This window comes from Cetorhinus maximus, chromosome 7, assembly GCF_964194155.1.
Source record: "Cetorhinus maximus chromosome 7, sCetMax3.hap1.1, whole genome shotgun sequence".
Taxonomy (NCBI): Eukaryota; Metazoa; Chordata; class Chondrichthyes; order Lamniformes; family Cetorhinidae; genus Cetorhinus; species Cetorhinus maximus.
The window spans coordinates 112,478,928-112,492,792 of record NC_135885.1 but is presented as its reverse complement, the minus strand read 5'-3'; the positions used below and the strand labels follow the sequence as shown (position 1 = coordinate 112,492,792).

At 42.2% G+C, this 13,865-nt stretch overlaps 1 protein-coding gene across 1 annotated transcript in view; it reads right to left on the bottom strand.

Annotated features, from left to right (window-relative positions):
* Window positions 1–335: 335 nt before the first annotated feature.
* The window catches only part of tgds (TDP-glucose 4,6-dehydratase), a 93,462-nt gene continuing 79,932 nt past the window's right edge, over window positions 336–13,865 (bottom strand). Inside the window, exons 11-12 of the mRNA XM_078545925.1 lie at window positions 8,047–8,144; window positions 336–6,087 (exon numbers count right to left, since the gene is read on the bottom strand). Coding sequence (XP_078402051.1) covers window positions 5,993–6,087; window positions 8,047–8,144 — 193 coding nt within the window. The 3' untranslated portion in view covers window positions 336–5,992. The remainder of the gene's footprint in view (window positions 6,088–8,046; window positions 8,145–13,865) is intronic.

Genomic DNA, 13,865 nt, shown 5'->3' with positions numbered 1-13,865 from the left:
GTCCAATATAAATCAGAGATGGTTTGCGCTGATTGTGTGGAAAGTTGGGCAGGGCTTGGCATTATGCAGGAAATGGATTGCTGTGCACTTAACTGGCAATGGATCAGTGTTCCTGTCACGCCACCCATCAGTACGCGGCCTACACTGGGGAAGCCAATGATCCTCCAAGCAAACCAAAATCAACAAGTGTGCGCTTGAAGAATCCCAATATCACAGAACGAAAAAACAGCAGCAATATGAAGTCCTGTGGCTCCCATGTCATTGGATCCGTGCCCAGGGCAGTATGTGATTATTGCTATTTGGGGAGGGCAATAACATCAGCAGGGGACACAATCAAGGATGAATCTTATTTTAATTGAGAAATCAATGTAAAGGGCATAAAGGTTAAAAAGTGATGTTTATATAGCTTATCACATCCTTCAGAAATGTCTTAAAGTGTTTGATATACAATGAAATACAATGACTTTTATGAAGACAAAGGCATACAAATAAAGCAAATAACTAATTAATTGACTTTTGGTGATGTTGACTGATGGAGAAAAACTGGCTGCACCACCACATGAACTTCTTTAAACAGTGTCCTTTAAAAATCTAACTATTGAAATAAGCCAACAAAGCCTCCGTTTAGTGTTGCAGCTATAGGACAGCATTCACTAGAGCGACATGCAGCCCAGAGCAAGTGCTGCTGAGTATTGAGAGGGAAAAATATAGATTTTTAAAAATAAATCCACCAACCACTGAGGGCACTGGAACATCCTTTTCAGATTTAGTAGAGCTATGAAATGTGACAGTGGTAGTAGTCCAGATGATAGATAAGTTTAGTTATTTTAGGAATTAAAAAATATTTGCACAACCTGCTCTTCGGAAATTAAATAAATAGAATTAGAGTCATAGAGGTCTACAGCACAGAAAGTCTGTACCGGTCAAACAAGTATCTAACTATTCTAATCCCATTTTCCAGCACTAGGCCCATAGCCTTGTATGCAATGGCATCACAAGTGCACATCCAAATACTTCTTAAATGTTATGAAGGGTTCTGCCTCTACCGCCCTTTCAGGCAGAGAGTTCCAGATTCCCACCAGCCTCCGGGTGAAAAAATTCTTCCTCACATCCCCTCTAAACCTCCTGCCCCTTGCTTAAATCTATGCTCCTTGGTTATTGATCCCTCCACCAAGGGGAAAAGTTCCTTCCTGTCTACCCTATCTATGCCCTTCATAATTTTATATACCTCAACCATATCCCCCCCTCAATCTCCTCTGCTTCAGGGAAAATAGCCCCAGTCTATCCAATCTCCTCATAACTAAAACTCTCCAGCCCAGGCAACATCCTGGTGAATCTCCTCTGCACTCTCTCTCGTGCAATCACATCCTTCCTTTAATGTGGATTCCAGAACTGCACACAATATTCTAGCTGTGGCCTAACCAGCATTTTATACAGTTCCAGCATAACCTCCCTGCTCTTATATGCTATGCCTCGGCTAATAAAGGCAAGTATCCTATATGCTTTCTTAACCACCTTATCTACCTGTCCAGCTACCTTAAGGGACCAGTGGACATGCACACCAAGGTCCCTCTGATCGTCGGTACTTCCCAGGGTCCTACCAATCATCGTGTATTCCTGTGCCTTGTTTGTCCTGCCCAAGTGCATCACCTCACACTTTTACAGATTGAATTCCATTTGCCACTGATCAGCTGATCTGACCAGCCTGTCTATATCCTCCTGTAAACGAAGGCTATCCTCCTCACTGTTTACCACCCCACCAATTTTCGTGTCATCAGCGAACTTACTGATCAACCCTCCTACATTCAAGCCTAAACCGTTTATTTATATCACAAACAAGGGACCCAACACCAATCCCTGTGGAACCCCACTGGACACAGGCATCCAGTCACAAAAACACCCCTCGACCATCACCCTCTGCTTCCTGCCACTCAGCCAATTCTGGATCCAATTTGCCAAGGATCCTATGGGCTCTTACCTTTGTTATCAGTCTCCCATGCGGGACCTTATCAAAAGCCTTGCTGAAGTCCAAGTAGACTACGTCAAATGCATTGCCCTCATCTACATACCTGGTCACCTCTTCGAAAAATTCAATCAAATAGGTCAGATATAACCTTAACAAAACCATGCTGACTGTCTTTGATTAATCCCTCCTTCTCCAAGTTAGATTAATTCTGTTCCTCAGAATTGCTTCCAATAGTCTCCCCAACACTGAGGTTAGACTGACTGGCCTATAGTTCCCTGGTTTATCCCTTCTTGAATAACGGTACCACATTGGCTGTCCTCCAGTCCTCTGGCACCTCTCCTGTGGCCGGAGAAGTATTGAAAATTATTGCCATCACCCCTGCTATCTCCTCCCTTGTCTCATTCAACAACCTGAGATACATTTCATCCAGGCCTGGAGATTTATCTACTTTTAAGCCTGCCAGACCACTTAGAACCTCCTCCCTTTCTATGCTAATTTCTTTAATTATATCACAGTCCTTCTGCCTGATTTCCATAAACACATTGTCCCCCTCACTTGTGAACATCACACAAAGTATTCATTTAGAACCCTACCTACATCTTCCAGCTCCACACACAAATTACCACTATGGTCCTTAATGGGCCCTACTCTTTCCCTAGTTATCCTCTTACTCTTAATGTACTTGTAAAATAACTTTGGATTTTCCTTTATTTTATCTGCCAATGTTTCTTCATGCCCCCTTTTTGCTCTCCTAATTTCCTAAGTTCCCCCCTACACATTTTATATCCCTCTAGGGCTTCCAATGTTTTGAGCCCTCAGTATCTGCCATTAGCCTCCCTTTTTCTCTTTATCCAATCCTGTATATCCTTCGACATCCAGGGTTCCCTGGTTTTGTTGGTCCCACCCCTTTGTCTTTACTGGAATATGTTGGCCCTGTACTCTCCCCATTTCCTTCTTGAATGCATCCCACTGCTCTGACGCAGATTTACCTAAACATGGCTGCTCCCAGTCCATTCTGGCCAAATCATATCTGATCTTATTAAAATCGGCCTTCCCCCAATTTAGAGCTCTGATTTCTGGCCCATCCTTGTCCTTTTCCATGACAACCATGAATCTAACGGAGTTTGATCACTAGCTGCAAAATGCTCCCCCACTGACACCTCTACCGCTTTCCCGGCTTCGTTCCCTAAAATTAAGTGCAGGACCTCTCTTGTAGGACCTTCTACGTAAAGGCTTAAAAAGCTCTCCTGGATGCATTTTAACAATTCCACTCCCTCTAAACCTATCACACTATGACTAACCTAGTTAACGTTGGGGAAGTTGAAATCCCCCACTATTACTACCCCATTATTTTTACACTTCTCTGAAATTTGCCTACATATCTGCTCTTCTATTTCTCTCTGACTGTTCGGGGGCCTATAGTACACTTCCAGCAATGTGATTGCTCCTTTTTTGTTTTTAAGTTCTACCCATATGGCTTCATTTGAGGAGCCTTCTAAGATCTCATCCCTCCTTACTGCTGTAATTGATTCCTTGATCAATATTGCGATACCCCCTCCTCTTTTACCTCCTTCCCTGTCTCGCCTGAAGACCCTATATCCTGGAATACTGAGCTGCCAATTCTGTCCCTCTCTCAACCATGTCTCTGTGACAGCAATGACATCATACTTCCATGTGTTAATTTGTGCCAACTCATCTGCCTTATTTGTCAGACTCCTTGTATTAAAATAAATACCATCCAACCTTGCCAAACTCCCTTGTGCCTTAACTGGCCTATAATTTCTATGCCTTCCAGACTCACTTGCTCTCTCTTCTAATCTTGGCTGTGCATCTCCCCCTGCTGAACCTCCTCTCAGGATCCCACCAAGTTAGTTTAAACCCTCCCCAATAGCACTAGCAAACCTCCCTGCAAGGATTTTGGTCCATTCCGGTTCAGGTGCAACCCATCCGCCTTGTACAAGTCCCACCGCCCCCAGAAACAGTCCCAATGTCCCAGAAATCTAAAGCCCTCCCTCCTGCACTGTCTCTCCAGCCATGCATTCAGATGGACTAACCTCCTATTTCTATACTCATTAGCATGTGGCACTAGAAGTAATCCAGAGATTACTACTGAAGTCCTGTTTTTTAATCTGCTTCCGAGCTCCTTAAATTCTGCTTGTAGGACCTCATCCGCCCCTTTGGGGGGGTGGGGGGGAGGTGGATTGTGAAGTGGAAGAATGAGGTTTAATGTCCTGAATGTTGGTTCCTGTGCTATATTTTCAAGATGTTGAACAGCAAGGACATAGTATCAAGGTGTGAATTAGAAAGGGAGAGTGAGAGAAAGAGACAGAAAAAATGACAAATAGTAATAGTTGTAATTGAACAATAATGGAGAAAAGACCATGGGCTGGATTTTGTGGTCAGTAGTAAAGTGATGGCATTTGCTGGTGTTCTTGAAGAAAGTTTCCCACCTGTGGCATGGATTATACCTTTTCCAACATTAATTTGATTCTGGTGCCATCTATAAGGGACTCTCAACATCCAGCAACAGTGATATAATCAATCAGGCCAATCACATTGAAGAATTCTCACAGCTCAAAAAACAGGAAGTAAATTTTGTATTGATTACCCTTCTTAATCATTTTACAGAGGGCAAAATAAAGATTGGGACATACACATGGGATTATGGGAAATATCATAAACACTCAATTGGTACTACAGAACCTGAGTATTGTTGAAAAGAGAGACATGTGGCCGAAGCTTTTTGTCTTGCCCTCACCGGACAAATGCAAGAATGCCAAGCTTTAAATGATCACAACAATTTATACTCTAGGAGAAAAGGGTGCTGATTTGTTGGCAAGTCAACTTTGATTGCCTTCTCCATGGCAATACCTCGGCCAATCAGGGTCGACTTGCCAACCAATCAACATCCTTTTCTCCTGTAGTATAAGTTGTTGTGACTGTATTAAATTTGGCATTCTTGCATTTGTCTTGATGAGTACCAAACACTCAAAAGATGCATAACACCACAAAGCATTCATTTTACAAAGTTCATTTCCTGATTCTGCCCATGGTGGAACACCTGGCCTGCTGTAAGCAAGCTGCTGCCTGTGTTATTTCTACTGGGGCCATGTGCAGCTAAATTCTTAGTTCTTTAAAGAAAACACTACTTCCTTGAAATTATTTTGATAATTACTGGTTTAACAGAGCTCAAAATAGTACATTGATTTAAAATATAATAGATAATAAACTAAACATTCTACAATATATAAAGTACTAAATATTAAAATACATGTGATTCCTATCCAAAAACATTGCAACTAAAACAATTATATAATTAGATTTTATTTGGTAAACTATAAAATACAACACATTTTGTTTCCATTCTCAGGATGTGAGCACCACTGACAAGGCTGGCATTTATTGCCCAAGTGGGCAACACTGGCAGTGCTGCATCTACTGACCTTCCCTGGTGCTTCTAATGGCCTTAAAGAGCTAACCATGCAATGTGTAATGGACAGTCACACACTAGAGATGGCAGATTTCCTTCCCTGAGGAACATTATTTAGCCAGTTACTTTTTATGACAATCTAACAACTTCATGATAATTTTATCTGATGCCAGCCCACAAATCGTCAGGTTTTTAATGAATGTGATTTCCCACTTTCCGCAGTAGAATTTGAATTCTCTGGAGTGCTAGTATGGTACCATAACCATTAGGCTACTGCGCCCTTACAAAGCTTACAGATCACATTAGTAAAAAAGATTTTGCATATAAGGGCCCACCAATGCTAGTTGGTACTGGAGAAAATTACTCATAAAAATAGCATATATTTTAAAGGACTTAAATTGTATATCATTTGGCTAGGACAAGTCCTTCTTACACATGAAACCATAATAAATTGCTTTCAAGTATTAACTTATTTAATAATTTACAAAGTAGGGTACTCCCACGTTAATTATTTCTTTGCCCTTCTATGACAAACAACAAGGTCCATTTGAAGCTTCAGATGAGGTAGAGTTGCTGTGACCTTAGCCAAGGTACAATCACTGGCATCTTTTATAAAGTGCTGATGATGGAAAAGGAGCCAATGCTTTTTCTGCATTTGGCCAGTTGTAGAAGTTTTCTTCATACCATTCAACTAACGGGAAAAAGAACAAATTTATTGAAAACAATAAAAAAAGTCTGTACATGCAGCTGCCAGAATGTTAGCATCTATTCAAGAAAGAAAAGGGTGAAAATGAATTTAAGCCACCATAATAGATTGTTCTTTGAGACCTGAAAATTTTTTCCTATAATTTTGCTCTTGAATGCATATCCAGAATTATATGTGGAATCAAAATCCTTTCACTTTCACCACCTCCACTTTTATAAAACCTAAAGCATTCTTGTTACTTGTTTCTCTATTTCTTGGGTTCCACTGTACATTTTAAGGATGCAGCTAGCACTGAAATAAAAATAACCTCTAACTGGTTAAAAACTAACCCGAGGATACGGATTTTCGTGGAGGAGGCGGGAAGGTTGAGTCAGGAAACTTCCAGACCCAATAGACCAGTCTCCTTTAAAAGGGCCCCTGCCTGACATATTTTCATCCTGGAAAGGTAGGGTGGGATGAATCAGACCCACTACCTCTGGAGACAGGTCTGAGGCAGGCAGATGGCCAGGCTGACAGGCTGGAATGTCCAGCTTCCGTTTACAGGGCATTGGCCCAGTTTTAATGATCAATGTCAGGCACTCAAACTCTCACCCACCCCACATGCCACTCCATGGCCCCCATGCCCCAGTACTACCCATATCCTCCATGTCGATCCTGCCATGTATCCTCCATAGCCACTCATCCAGTGTCCACTATGAACAGAACCCAGGATATCTTTGAAATGGACATTAAAAGAAATTCTAACAATCCAATAGAACTGTCATATTGAAAGACATTTCATACTAAAAAAAACCTCTCATTCATAAAACCCATTCAAAAAATGTAAATCCCCACAAATGGGAAATCAGTCAAAAAAAGACACAACCACTTACAGCATCATAGAGATAATCCTTTAATAACCTTAAAACTATCAAAATGTGAACACTACCCTCACTGAGATAAGTAGTTCTGGAGCTTTTGATATTCAGTCAAACATTCATAATAACTCCAGCTATCTAAAAGAAGCATGGGAAATGTCAACAAGGGAGCCCATTGAAACTGAAACGCCAAACGATGATTTCTTTAAGATGAAGCTACTGACTCATTTCCATTTCAAAGCAGATTAACTGCCAATCAATGCATTGTAGAAGCTGCTTGAATTTTTTTTATGGTTCAATAGCAGGGCCGTTTTATTCAAAACCAAAATCATTATACATTTAAATCTCAGTTCAAAACATGACAGGATAGTTTCTCAGCACATTTTTCTACAGTTTTGACTGCATTATGGCACTTTTTTCCATTGGGAAAAGTACTGTAATGCATGTCAACACTTATACAATAGTGCTCAATGTAATGGTCAACTTACCGTTGTAGGAGAAAGTCCTATAATTAATCACTGCAGTGAAAACACATCTAACTTACAATACAGCATAGCTGAAAGAACAAATGTTTTTTTTGTATTTCAAAGCCTGTCAATGGAATAATTCCAGGGCAGCAAATGCATAGGAACACCACCACCTGCAAGTTCCCCTCCTAATTTGTTCCACCATCCTAATTTGGAACTGTATCTCAACTCCTTCACTGTCGCTGGTTCAAAAACTTGGAACTTCCTCCCTAATAGCACTGAGTGTACCTACATCACATGACTGCAGCGGTTTAAGAAAGTACCTCACCATCTTCTCAAGGTCAATTAGAAATGGGCAATGAATGCTGGTCTTGCTAGCATTCCATTCCATGAATGAAGAAAAAAATGACGTTCAATTTCTCTGTATCACTGAAAGTATCCACCATGCAATAATAGAAGCATGCTAGATAATGCATCAGTACATACATGAAGCTAAAATAATAAGATAATTGGAGTCATTTAATAACCAACTTAATTATCCCAGTTGTTATTTGGTTTAGCAAAATTGCGGGATGTTTTAATGTGTAGTAGTTAAAAAATATTTCAAAGAATAACCATACTTGTTTTTCTAATTCCTTCTTCCCAAGCTACTTTGGGTTTCCAACCAAGTCTGTGCAGTTTTTTTGAATTCATTGGATAATTCAAATCATTGGAAGGCCTAGGAAACAAAAATAAGTTTTAAAATAGCATCAAGGTGTATAACTGAAGTACAACATCCTATATTTAGTCACATTCCTGAATTCAATCAGATTATTTTATTAAATCATATAATCTGTGTTCCTTGTTGCTATTCTGTTGAACAAAGGTAAAAAGGTTTACCCAAGATTCTTTACTCCTACAAACTTGATCGATACAAGACATATTCTACAACTACAGCCAGTGCGTGGCATCTAGTTCCACAACTTATTGTGTGTGGCTTACAAAAATAGTTTAATGAACCAGTTTGTGCATGTAGAATTGCAGCTACACTCTTAGAGATGCAAAATATTTCCCAGCACAACCATTGTTCATCTAAGAAACATTCTAGCAGGCTAATTCTTAATGTTAAACAAAAACAGAATTACCTGGAAAAACTCAGCAGGTCTGGCAGCATCGGCGGAGAAGAAAAGAGTTGTAATGACCCTCATGACCCTTCAGCAGAACTGAGTAAAAGCGGGTTTTAGTAAACACCTTGTCAAACACCAGGAGAGAAATGGAAAGCAATGAAGGTGAACAAGGCAGAAGAGACAGGCGGAAATCCTGTCGGAGAGCAGAGCAGTACTTCTTCAAGGTAGGCATTTCTTGAAGAGGAGTGGCAGTCAATTAAACACAGAGATAAAAACAAAAAACTACTGCGGATGCTGGAAATCCAAAACAAAAACAGAATTACCTGGAAAAACTCAGCAGGTCTGGCAGCATCACTGAAGGGTCATGAGGACTCGAAACGTCAACTCTTTTCTTCTCCGCCGATGCTGCCAGACCTGCTGAGTTTTTCCAGGTAATTCTGTTTTTGTTTTGGATTTCCAGCATCCGCAGTAGTTTTTTGTTTTTAATTTTTAATGTTTTTGTGTTTGCATACAGATGACCTGCATTAATTGCACGCACAATTAATATAGTTAGAACTGAACCATTGTCAGAAACTATTACTACTATGACCTGCATTTATAGAATGCTGATAGTATTAAAAAAAGCTCAAGGTACTTCACACAAGAAAGAAAATGGAGCTGGAGCCAAGAAAAAGTAGGATGGGTGATAAGTTTTGAGATTTTTTTTAATGAGAGAGAATTGGAGAGATAGGACAGTTTAGGGCCTGAATTTCAATTGAAGCCTTTGCCACCAATGGTAGTATAAAGTGATCAGGTGCACAAAAGGCCAGATATAAGGGGGTGGTATGTTCAGTGAGGAATGTGTTGCTAAAGAAGGTAGGATGGAGGGAGATCATGGGAGCAGTGAAAGACATTGATGAGAATTTAAAATTTAAAATTAAGATGCAGAGTCTGGGAGAAAATGCAGTTCAGGGAGGAAAGGCAGGACTGATGGGTGAGTAGGACTAAGTGCAGAGTAGGATAAGGTCAGTAAATATTTGGATTTGTAAACTTCATGGAAGTTGGAGGATGGGAGGTCACCAAGAAAGGTTCAGAGCAGTCAAATCTGGACAATGACATGTCTCAGCAGATAAGGGGTTCAGGTTAGGGCAGTGACAGACATTCTGCAGAGGTGAACATTTTCGTAAAGTTGGATTGGAGAATCAAGATTATATCATGGAGGGACAGAAACAGTGCTGGGAGGTAACAGCGCTTTTAAGAAGCCTTGGGGAAGGAAAAAAAGTTGGAAAGGAACAACAAATGAGAGAATAAAGGGAATGATGGAAGGGGAGATGGAGAAAAGAGTAAAGATAATAAATGGAGGACACCTGGGGGAATTTTTTTTTAAGTTTGAGAAAATAGAAGGACAAAAACACCACTCATGACCTCGGGATATCACACAGCACTTCACAAGCAGTGATGTACACCTAGGGCAGAATTTTGCCCTTGGCGGGGGTGCTCAGCTGGGTGGTGGTGGGGTGGTTGGGAAGCAGCCGCCGCCCGCGATTGGCACCACACCGTGATTTTATGCAGGCGGGCCAATTAAGGCCTTCCCAGCGTGGAACATGATCGGCAGCACATAGTGCTGCCTGTGTGAGCGGGGGGCGGGGGGGTGAGCGGGCCTAGCATGAAATTTGTGCATGCGTGCACAAGAGCGCTTCAATCTCCCTGAGGCATGGAGCTGCCTCAGGGAGATGAAGCGCTGTCTAAAAATGCTAATGAACAAATTAAAAATGTCATAAAACATGTCCCCTCATGTGACTCTGTCACATGAGCAAGGGCTTTTTTTAAATTCAAGTGTAAAATTTTTATTTTATTTTTATTTACTTCAGGAAACCTCATCCCACTTTTTCGCTTGCCTGTTAACCGTTAAGTTGAACGGGCAGTGAAAAATTCAGCATAATTGTTAACTTAATGGTTTTAGTAGGCCTTATAATTGTTGGCAGGCATGCTGCCGGCTCCAGCACGTGCCCGCCAACCTATCGCGAGAGTGCGCGCTGACGTTGGCACGTTCGGCCAACATCAACACGCTTTATTTCACGCTCGGGCGTGTTAGCTACACGTGGAGCAAAGAATCCTGCCCCTAGAATGTGGTCACTGTTGTAGTTAGGCAAACATTTGCACAGGTGCAATAAATAGTAATGAGATGGATTATCAAATAATCTGTTTCAGTGGTGTTGGTTGAGGAATAATTTTTGTGAGGAGAGTTGACCTGTCCTTTAAACAGTGCCATGGAATTTAGTACATCCACCTGATCAGATTGTTGGGGCCTCAATTTAATGAGTCATCTGAAAGGCACCTCCATCAATGCAGCACTCCCTCAGTGTCGTACTGAATTCTGTCTAGACCAGGTGCTTAAATCTCTGGATTTAAACTTGAACCAATGACCGTTTAATAGAGACAAGCATGTGAGCACCGAGCCAAATGAAGAGATTCAGGCACTTAAGAGTTACATTTTGTGGAGGACTGGGGTTTCCTGGAACCTAGGAGTTAGGGAAAATGGAGGATTTAGCAGAGACAGCTGCAAACATGGTCTGGGCCATGGTGATCAAGATATTCTTAAAGTTCTCTCAGTTTTTCCTTGGTGAGGGTGGAGTGAGCAAGGTACAGGGATTTAAGGAGTCAGTTGGTTATACAGGAAAGAAGAAACCCAGCTCTCCATGTTGACTCTAGAAAAGAATTTGCTGAAAAACTGTGCATCTCTAATTTCCTTCAGTTCTGATGAAAGATCATCAACTATCATTAACTCTATTTCTCTCCCCACATGTGCTGCCTGACCTGCTGCGGGTTTCCAGCATTTTGTTTTTATTTTATGAAGAGATTAGGAAACTGGTTCAGGAATGAAACGTCAAAGCTTATGAAAATGTTGACATGTAAAGATCTGCTGGTCCGCCCATTCATCCAGCCTGTCTGAAACAGTTCTGATGCCTCATGTGTTTTTTGTCTGCACTGCTGTGTCTGGCTTCAGTAGAGTGCTTCAGTTGGAGTTTGGTGACAGGGGGTTCAGTGAGAAGGTGCTCCTTTCTTTTTCTACCTTTCCTCTGAAAGAAGAGCGGCGGCCTTGGTAAGTGGGAACTGGAGAGTAAATTAGAAAGGTGTAATGTTTTTAAAGTTGCTATACTTTGATTTAACTGAGAAGCATCAGGAATAAGGGAAATTTAGGGCCAATATAATCAAGTAATATAAATAATCCAAAGTAAAATAAAGTTAACGTAAGGGAAGTAGAGTTAAGGCATGGCAGGGCAGCTAAATCAAGTGGAATGCGTGTCCTGTAATATATTTTTTTTTATTCATTCACGGGATGTGGGCTTCACTGGCTGGGCCAGCATTTATTGCCTATCCCAAGTTGCTCATGAGAAGGTGGTGGTGAGCTGCGTTCTTGAACCGCTGCAGTCTATGTGGTGTAGGTACACCCACAGTGTTGTTAGGAAGGGATTTCCAGGATTTTGATCCAGTGAAGGAACAGCGATATATTTCCAAGTCAGGATGGTGAGTGGCTTGGAGGGGCACTTCCAGGTGGTGGTGTTCCCATCTATCTGCTGCCCTTGTCCTTCTAGATGGTAATGGTTGTGGGTTTGGAAGGTGCTGTCGAAGGAGCCTTGGTGAATTCCTACAGTGCATCTTGTACATGTTTGTGGATGTGGTGCCAATCAAGCAGGCTGCTTTGTCCTGGATGGTGTCAAATTTCTTGAGTGTTGTGGGAGCTGCACTCATCCAGGCAAGTGGGGAGTATTCCATCAAACTCCTGACTTGTGCCTTGTAGATGGTGGACAGGCTTTGGGGAGTCAGGAGGTTAGTTACTCGTTGCACAATTCCTAGCCTCTGACCTGCTCTTGTAGCCACAGTATATATATGGCTAGTCCAGTTCAGTTTCCAGTCAATGGCAACCCCCAGAATGTTGATAGTGGGGAATTCAGTGATGGTAATGCCATTGAACATTAAGGGGCAATGGTTGGATTCTCTCTTGATGGACATGGTCATTGCCTGACACTTGTGTGGCCTGAATGTTACTTGTCACTTGTCAGCCCAAGCCTGGATATTGTCCAGGTCTTGCTGCATTTGGACATGGACTGCTTCAGTATCTGAGGAATCACGAATGGTGCTGAACATTGTGCAATCATCAGCAAACATCCCCAATTCTGACCTTATGATGGAAGGAAGGTCATTAATGAAGCAGCTGAAGATGGTTGGGCTGAGGACACTACCCTGAGGAACTCCTGCAGTGATGTCCTGGAGCTGAGATGATTGACCTCGGGCAACCACAGCCACCTTCCTTTGTGCTAGGTGTGGCTCCAATCAGCGGAGGGTATACCCCCTGATTCCCAAGGACTCCAGTTTTGCTAGGGCTCCTTGATGTCACACTCAGTCACTCTCACCTCACCTCTGGAGTTCAGCTCTTTTGTCCATGTTTGAACCAAGGCGGTAACGAGGTCAGGAGTTGAGTGGCCCTGGCGGAACCCAAACTGAGTGTCAGAGAGCAGGTTATTGCTAAGCAAATGCCAGCTGATAGCACTGTTGATGACCCCTTCCATTACTTTACTGATGGTCGAGAGTAGACTGATGGGGCGGTAATTGGCCAGGTTGGATTTGTCCTGCTTTTTGTGTACAGGACATACCTGGGCAATTTTCCACATAGCCGGGTACATACCAGTGTTGTAGTTGTACTGGAACAGCTTGGCTAGGGGCATGGCAAGTTATGGAGCACAAATCTTCATTACTATTGCTGGAATATTGTCAGGGCCCATACCCTTTGCAGTATCCAGCTGTTTTTTGATATCACGTAGAGTGAACTGAATTGGCTGAAGACTGGCATCTGTTATGCTGGGGACCTCCGGGGGAAGTCAAGATGGATCATCCACTCAACACTTCTGGCTGAAGATTGTTACGAATGCTTCAACCTTATCTTTTGCACTGTGGTGCTGGGCTCCTCCATCATTGAGGATGGGGATATTTGTGGAGCCTTCTCCTCCTCCAGTGAGTTGTTTAATTGTCCACCACCATTCACAACTGGATGTGGCAGGACTGCAGAGCTTAGATCTGATCTGTTGGTTGTGGGGTCGCTTAGCTCTGTCTATCATTTGCTGCTTATGCCTTTGGGCACACAAGTAGTCCTGTGTTATAGCTTCACCAGGTTGACACCTCATTTTTAGGTAGGCCTGGTGCTGCTCCTGGCATGCCCTCCTGCACCCTTCGTTGAACCAGGGTTGATCCTCTGGCTTGATGGTAATGGTAGAGTGGGGGATCTGCCGGGCCATGAGGTTACATGTGTTCAAGTACAATTCTGCTGCTGCTGATGACATCTCAGCCTCAGTCTT